The sequence below is a fragment of the Scyliorhinus torazame genome, chromosome 1 (genome assembly GCF_047496885.1).
Source record: "Scyliorhinus torazame isolate Kashiwa2021f chromosome 1, sScyTor2.1, whole genome shotgun sequence".
In the NCBI taxonomy this organism is placed as follows: domain Eukaryota; kingdom Metazoa; phylum Chordata; class Chondrichthyes; order Carcharhiniformes; family Scyliorhinidae; genus Scyliorhinus; species Scyliorhinus torazame.
The window spans coordinates 247,801,614-247,810,403 of NC_092707.1; the positions used below are offsets into that span (position 1 = coordinate 247,801,614).

Consider the following 8,790-nt stretch of genomic DNA (forward strand, 5'->3'; position numbering starts at 1 on the left):
AGGCGGCGGAATGTGGCGACTAGGAGCTTTTCACAGTAACTTCATTGAAGCCTACTTGTGACAATAAACGATTATTATTATTATTATTATTATTATGTAAATTGGATGCTTAATTGAGTAGTAGCATTGAACGGGTTTCCCAAAACATCTGTGGCGCATCGATGGATCAGGTGGCAGCCAAGGCTTAGTGGCAGCAAGTCAGAAGAATGTGGGTGTAAGCATTGCTGCAGAGACTTGAGCACAAAGTCTAGGATAACACTCTACTAATACTAGTGGGGGGGGGGGGGGGGGGGAGGGAGGGGCTGCAATGTTGGAGACGTAAAATAAACCATTGTAGGGCACGATTTTGAAGAGGTGGAGGCGAGTTGTCTCCCATGACCTGGAGAATATTTATCTCTGAATCAATATAGCCAGAACTGTTTATTTACCCATTAACTCTACTGTTTGTGGGACTTGCTTGTGTAAATTGGCTACCACATTTCCTACATTTCAATAGTAGTTCATTAGCTGTAAAGTGCCTGAAGATCATGAAAAGTGCTCTATAAATGCAAGTTTTGTTTTAACTGCACTGCCATTTAAAATCATTATTCTTATTGCCCATGAATGATATTTTTTGCTTCAATAATGGATTTACAGCTGTTTGCCCTATATTAAAAAAACATGGATATTAAATCGACCACTATATTTGGATCCTAGGTCCGGCACTTTGAAAGCCCTTATTTGGTGTACCACGAGAAGGTGAAAACCAGCAGAGTATTTCTGCGAGACTGTAGCATGGTTTCTGTGTATCCTCTAGTGCTGTTTGGGGGTGGCCAGGTCAGTGTGGAACTCGAAATGGGACAGTTCATCATCTCCCTCGATGATGGATGGATTCGATTTGCCGCTGCTTCGCCCCAGGTACGTAGGCATTTTTATATCGGTTGAAGGTAATTTGTTATTTATTTGAAATTATCATTCCGTGGTTGAAATTGAAACATTGAAACTGAACACTACCTCACCAATAGTGATTCCTCCAAGTCACAGCAAGCTGTAAATCTAGCCTGTATCGATAGGAAGATCCTACATCCTACCATTGTTTGTGCTAAATTATCTGGCTGAGCTGCCCATTAAAACTGTCATCATTCTTTTGAATTGGAAAGGAGGAGTTGTGTAACCTGGAAAGTACACTAGGTGCAAATAGGATTGAGTTTGGCAATAATGCTAACTGGTAGAATAGTCAGCAATCACTTGTGCCTACTCCTGGGAAATGATCACTTAAACGGAGACACTGAAAGGCATTTTACTATAGAACTGTACAGCCACAAGAGTCAGCTGACTATTGAGAGAATAAAAATATGGAACAGAAATAAATGAAAATGACTATCAGAGCTGTCACAATTCGTATATGTTCCCTGGAGGACTGAGCCTTCAATAAATCTCAATTCCAATATGTTGTTACTGAATTCTTTAACCTAACTTTAAGTAACAGCAGAACAGACAGGGCTAACAGTAGCAGAATTGTGAAGTACCTGCATTTCATCTATAAGAACCCTCCTTTAAAACAAAGGGAATGGCAGACGCCTGACTGAGAGTTTTGTACTTTGATACACTGGGACATATGAATAATCAGGGTTGACTTGCCTTCCTTTCCTCCCTTCTCTCTGGGGAAAAAGTCTGGTCCCTCCTTTTACTTGCAGGTGCAAATCTGAACCTTTTTATGCCTGGCATTATTGTACTTTACAAGGGTAAGTTAGTTAGTGAACAGTGTCAAATGTAATTTAATATTGAATAATATACTGATCATAGAATGTATTTTGCTTTAAGAGGAGAGAGTTTGGTATTCTATGAATGGTGATAGTTGTTGGGGATAAAGTTCAAAGAGATTTCAGAGTCTTGAGTGCTCAATGGATCTATCCAGCGCAGAACAGAAAATTAATAAAGCAAATGGGAAGCTAAACTGAAAATCAAACCATTGGGTACAAGTCAGAATCAGTAAACTCTCAGATACTGATTCGATCTACACATTAAGTAATGTGTCCATGTCCTTGCCAATCAATCTCTGTTAGTCGACAACAGACCCAGCTAGATGAGGAAAACACCCAGTGTCAGAGAACTTTCGGTAACACTTATTTCACTGGATATCAGTATTCTGCAATATCTGGGAGATTTATGCCAGAGTACCGACAGTTTCCTCTGTTAGTTCCTTAACTATTGTCTGTATTGCTGGCCTAATCTTCTGATGAGCTTCAAAGAATTTTTAATTGTTAAATTACTTTTGAGAGTTTGAAAGTTTGTATCTGACTTTGACCAATAAATGATGGGGATGGATTTATTTCACCAGTTTCCCTATGAAATTAGCCATTTTGCAATGTCTGTTTCTTAATAAGTCCCAGATGTCAGGAAACTGATGTGCTTATTGCCTTTACTTATAAAGTTTGGATAAATATCAAGTCAAAATTACATTTTAGATTTTTCTCTGCAATTAATTATTCAGTAAACATAAAAAAGAAAAACATAAACATATGGGAAAGTCAATATGTGCGGGAGGAACCCATTGTACAAGTTCTGTATTATGTTGGATTGATATGTTTATGTCTTGTTCTGTTACTTTTCTACTTTTCTTTTTTTTTGTTACGGGGGGGGGGTTTGAATGGTTGAAAATTTTTGTTGAAAAATTCTGAATAAACATTTTTTTAAAAAAAATATTCAGTAAACATGTTTGGTGTTGAAACAGTGCTATTACAGATGGACCTGAGCAAATATTTAACACAATCTTAACACACATTGAGCCTCTTCTGTGAAGTTCATTGAAATTATAGATACGAATCGGTCAAACAATATTTATGTTACAGCAGTTTCATTTTTAAAACCTGTGCCATTAAAATAAACTTGTGCATTTACCTTAATATAATTTATAGATATAGAGTTCAAATTGATGGTGCAGGCAATACTGAAAAAATAATCAGGTGAAGCTTTTAATATTGATAGGCTTGTTTAGATTGCCCACGTTCCGAAAGAAATTTTCTATATTTTGTCCTCTACTTGGCTTGAAGTAGTATCTGGTATTTCACCTGTCTCAGGAAATTACGTGGCTCAAGGTGAGTAGAAGGCACAAGGCATCACAGCAATATGGGATAGGCTAGATAAAACAGTGAATCTTTTGCTTTCCCTCATCTTCCTAGCTTCCATGTATGTATAGATGCCTACAAATGTATTTTCTCTTTTTAACCAGTATTTTTTCCTCTTGTACTACACCCAGATTGCTGAGCTAGTTAAAGAGCTTCGCTGGGAATTAGACCAGCTGCTGGAGGATAAAATCAAGAAACCCAATATGGACTTGTGCACTTGTCCACGGGGATCACTTATCATTGACATGATTGTGAAACTTATAACCACTCAGTGATGACCAAGGGGGAAAAGATTTCTTGCCAAGGTGACTTTCGAATACACTGAGGACTTGGAAGCAAAGCTGCTCAACCATTTTCACTACCTTCCCAAACACTGGCAGCAGAATTCAGATCTGTTCTCCTTGTAAGCACTTGGGGTGAAAATAATTGTGATTGAACTGCTTGGTCCAGCGACATTATGTATGCACAAATATTTGAAACAGCGCAGTAAGCAAAAACCTGCTGGATCTATTAATAAAGGATATGTTACTGACAAGCCCAGATCCTCAACAACTTTGTAGTACAAGTCACTCATTTACTGTTCAACACCGGGTGCACCTGGAAGCTTGCAGACTCTGTGGATTATTGTTACTGACTAAAATCTTAACTTACCTGTGGGATGAAGCTGACCAGTTTCCATTTCAGTAGAACATAGCTTTTCCCAGAGAAATGCTTGAGACCAACTGATTTTGTTGCTGCCATTGGTTTTGCATCGTGGAGTGATTGCTGCTGCAGTTTGAGATTTTGGTTGATTTGCCCGTTCACAAAGCATTTGCATCAAACCAAAGGAAAAATGTGAAATGCATGACTTTGACTCTCACATTTTCCTCCCTGTGACGTTGGACAAATAAATGTTTTAATTAAGAGCTAAGAAATTGACATCAATCTTTAATAGACTCTCCAGTAACTAAATAAACTGTGTGAAAGTTGTTGCACTTTAAGGTGTATTGAAATATAAATTAGTACCATAAATCCTTAATTAAAGTAAGTATATATTTGCATCATGCGTTGTTCTTACAAACTGTCTTTGTTCTCTGTTACCTGGTACATTAACAAGGTAATAAGCACATGCTCACTTTAATGGGGGCACAAGCTCAAACACAACTTGATAGCAGGAGTTAAGAAGAATTGGGTATGGTAAAATAGTGGTTGGGTATGGTAAAATAGCGGTTATGTTATTGGATTAGTAACACATAAACCTACACTAATTCAAATCTCACAATTACAGTTCTGGAATTTAAATTTAATTAAATAAATCTGGAATAAAAGCAGATTTTAGCAATTCATAACCATGAAACTACTAGATTATCATAAAACACCCATTTAGTTCAGTATTGTCTTTTAAGGAAACATGCCATATTTAATAACAATCTTTATTGTCACAAGTAGGCTTACATTAACATTATAATGTACTGTGACAAGCCCCTAGTCGCCACATTTCGGCGCCTGTTCGGGTATGCAGAGGGAGAATTCAGAATATCCAATTCACCTTTCGGGACTTGTGGGAGGAAACCGGAACACTCGGAGGAAACCCGCGCAGACACAGGGCGAATGTGCAGACTCCGCACGAACAGTGACCCAAACCAGGAATCGAACCGGGGACCCTGGAGCTGTGAAGCAACAGTGCTAACCACTGTGCTGCCGTGTATTTACCTCGCCTGACCTATTTGTGTACTCTGGATGCATAGCAATGTGGTCGACTCTTAAATCCCATATGAAATGGATAGCAAGCCACTCAATTGTATTCAAGAAGATGGCTCACCACTATCTTCTCAAGGGAAATTAGGGATGGATAATAATTGATGGCCTTGCTAGTATCACCACACCCTACAAATGAATTAAAAGAAATATGAATCTGGATCCAATCACTGACAGAATGGGGAAATAATGTTCTAGATTCTTGAAATTAAACATGATCTGTCACATTTGAAGAGCTCACTTCAGGAATTTGGATTAAAAAGGACTTGCATTTATATGTTGTCTTAACTTCAGGACATCTCAAAACACATTGCCACTATTGGTATGTGGCAGCCAATTTGTTCACAGCAAGATTCCAGTGAGCTAAATAGTCAGATAATCTGATCCAGTGATGGTGGAAGGATAAATATGAACTTGGACACCAGGATCGCTCTTATGCTCTTCAAAATTGTGCCATTGGATCTTTTACCATTGAGAAGTCCAGCATTTAATGTGTCACCTGAAAGACTACACTTCCTCATGCAAAGGATGCGACATCCAGTGGTTCAGCAATCTCTCAGAACTGTACTAAAGTATCTGCCTAGATTTTGTGCTCAAGTCCCGGCAATGGGGCTCAAGCCCACACCTACTGACTTGGGAAAGAGTGCTACCACTGAACCATGTCTGATGCCCGTTGAAGTACAGTTTTGAACTTTAAGAGGAAAGGATTTAGAAATAAATTGAATGCGAAGGAATAAAACAAATAAGAGTGAAATTCCCAAATAAAGTATCAGCGTTTGAAACATATGGGTTCTCCGACGGCTGACGCCAGAACCGAGATTAGGTGGAGAATTGGTTTTGTCGTCAAAATCAGGGCGGGCACTGGTTTCACGCCAAATCGCAATTCTCCAGAATCCGTTCCGTTCCACTCTGCAAGTCCAGTAAACACCCTTGGCATATCATTAGTTGGCCTGACCTGGTATTCTCCAGGGCCTCCACGATTCTCCGCTACCACTGGGCGAATTCCCGATGATGAGGTTCACTTGTGCTTTTAAAAATCGTGAAACAAACGCTGTGGCTGCAAGGGAGAGGATGTAGAATGTGTCCAACATCGCCATAGTTTGCTGACAGTCGTGCCCCTGGTCGGGGGGCTTCTGTTTTGGCTGGGGAAGTAGTGAGGGAGTGGCCAGGAGGTGAGCTGTGGGAACACCATTGCCGCAGCCTGCAAGGCAGCTGCACACACCACTGACTGCCCTGCATGGGTGCCCTCTGGCCCCAGCTGACCCATTAGCAGGATAGGTGTGCTCCTGCACAACCAGTGCCATCTTGTAGGCTGGGATGGTGTGTGTGGGGAGAAGTATATATGTGACTGCATCTTGTCACCCTCCTGAGTGTCAATTGCGAATCCGGCTCTGTTTCTCATTGGAATCGATTGTGCTCCACGTGGCGCCGACGGTAACCCCTTAACAGTCGTTGAATTGGTACAGGTGTGGCGGCAGTTTTGCTGTCGTGGAAATCCACGAATCCTGCCCCGGCGTCGACACTTAGTCTCATGAATGGAGAATCCCGCCAATGTTTAGTGTCATTGAAATGTATGCTTACTCTGCATTTATTATTTTTTATACATTTAGAGTACCCAATTCATTTTTTCCAATTAAGGGGCAATTTAGCATGGCCAATCCACCTGCCTTGCACATCTTTTGGGTTGTGGGGGTGAAACCCACGCAAACACGGGGAGAATGTGCAAACTCCACACGGACAGTGACCCAGGGCCGGGATCGAACCTGGGACCTCGGCGCCGTGAGGCAGCAGGTCTAACCCACTGCGCCACTGTGTTGCCCTACTCTCCAATTATACCCAATCTTTTATTGACTTTGAGCTTTGACAAAAGACCACAAAATTCATATCCATATTTTCATTGTAAGTACAATAATATTGTCTACAATTTAGCTCAATGTGATTTTTAAAAATATTTTGTTTTCATGTACTTAAATCTGTATTGTAGTCTTTTTCCTTCTTTCCATCCAATTCTCCATCTTTCAAGCGCAACAGCCTCTGATCCAGGAAAATCTCAGACATTTCTGCTGCAGACATCAATGGTGCTGAAGACTTGTTCTTTTTGGTAACAGTGATGTTGTCCATATTTGTTCTTTTAGCAGATTCTGAACCGACTGATTAACAACGGAGCCGACATAGTAAGCTCTCTGCTGGATATGGTGATGTATTCACTATAATGGGCAGCATGGTAGCATAGTGATGAGCACAGTTGCTTCACCACTCCAAGGTCCCAGGTTCGATTCCTGGCTTGGGTCACTGTCTGTGTGGAGTCCGCATGTTCTCCCCGTGTCTGCCTGGGTTTCCTCCGGGTGCTCCGGTTTCCTCCCACAGCCCAAAGACGTGCAGGTTAGGTGGATTGGCCATGATAAATTGCCCTTAGTGTCCAAAAAAGTTGGGTGGGGTTTCTAGGTTACGGGGATAGGGTGGAGGTGTAGGCTTGGGTAGGGTACACTTTCTAAGGGCCAGTGCAGACTCGATGGGCTAAATGGCCTCCTTCTGAACTGTAAATTCTGAGATTCAGGTTCAAATAATTAGTTTAAGGAACAATTAACTCAAAATGTATGTTGCCCAAAGGCAGCATGGTGGTGCAGTGGTTAGCACTGCTGCCTCACGGCACTGAGGTCCCAGGTTCGTTCCCGGCTCTGGGTCACTGTCCGTGTGGAGTTTGCACATTCTCCCCGTATTTGAGTGGATTTCGCCCCCACAATCCAAAGATGTGCAGGGTAGGTGGATTGGCCATGCTAAAATACCCCTTAATTGGAAAAAATTAATTGGCTACTCTAAATTTATTGAAAAAGAATGTATGTTGCCCAGATAGGATGTAAAACGCTGCTCGCATCCTTTTCCATTGTGTATTTATCACAACGTTGTTTAAGTGTGTGGGTGGGGAAGCTGCGTAAAGTATTTTGAGATTTCACTGCAGGGATGAATCACTTGGCTCATTTAACTGTCTGGCCATCCCTGCATTTTAGTTTGTTAACCACTTATTGATACCTTAGTACAGGCCAAAAGGAAAAAAATAACTTGTCTCGCTATCTCAGAAGAGCCCTGTGAAATAGCATTAATGCTGCATTTTGTTCAAGAGCATGAATGGAACAAAGGTGAAGGGTAGTCAATAAACTGAAATTCCCCCAATAGTACATATCCAGGAAGATTTTGGTTGTAGACTACATGATTCAAAATAAATTTGCCCTATTTTAGAATAGTATTTAAACTTATTATCTGGTTCCTGGATGTACCAGGTAAAGACTAATTTAACAACTGCAAAATATACATTTTTGAATGGAGAACTTTTTACAGATTATCAGATAAATGTGGGAGAGATTGCTATTCACTCAAAAACCTTACAATCCATCCCTCACTGCATCTAATTGTTGTTAAAGTTTTTGTCTCTCCTCCTCCACCTGGAAGTCACCATTCCTCGTGTTGATCACTGTTTATGAGAAGAGAATTTTATTCATGTTTTACCAATTGGCCCCGACACCAGGGGCGAAGCATATGGCTTTTTTTCCTGCACTGTCTCTCACATCTCCCTTGTTTCTTGTTGACTAAATACGACTATATTATTCATAGTATTATGATAGAATCCCCTACAATGCAGAAGGAGGCCATTCAGCCCATTGAGTCTGCATCGGCCCTTTGAAAGACCAATCCCCCACCTTATCTCTGTAACCCCACCCAAGCTTTGGAAATATAGGGGCAATTTAACATGGCCAATCCACTTTGCCTGCACATCTTTGGACTATAGGAGGAAACTGGAGCACCTGAAGGAAACCCACAGACAGTAACCCAAGGTTGGAATTGAACCCAGGTCCCTGGTGCTGTGAGACAGCAGTGCTAATCACTTGCCACCGTGTCGCCCTTCTGATTCATGTCATTGTAGTTCGGTCAATATTTCATCTAGACTCCT

General features: G+C 41.0%; 1 protein-coding gene across 1 annotated transcript in view; it reads left to right on the forward strand.

Annotated features, from left to right (window-relative positions):
- Positions 1 to 4,145, forward strand: part of dhx57 (DEAH (Asp-Glu-Ala-Asp/His) box polypeptide 57) — a 137,717-nt gene extending 133,572 nt beyond the window's left edge. The window contains exons 23-24 of the mRNA XM_072504326.1: positions 697 to 897; positions 3,239 to 4,145. Coding sequence (XP_072360427.1) covers positions 697 to 897; positions 3,239 to 3,382 — 345 coding nt within the window. The 3' untranslated portion in view covers positions 3,383 to 4,145. The remainder of the gene's footprint in view (positions 1 to 696; positions 898 to 3,238) is intronic.
- The last annotated feature ends 4,645 nt before the right edge of the window (positions 4,146 to 8,790 follow it).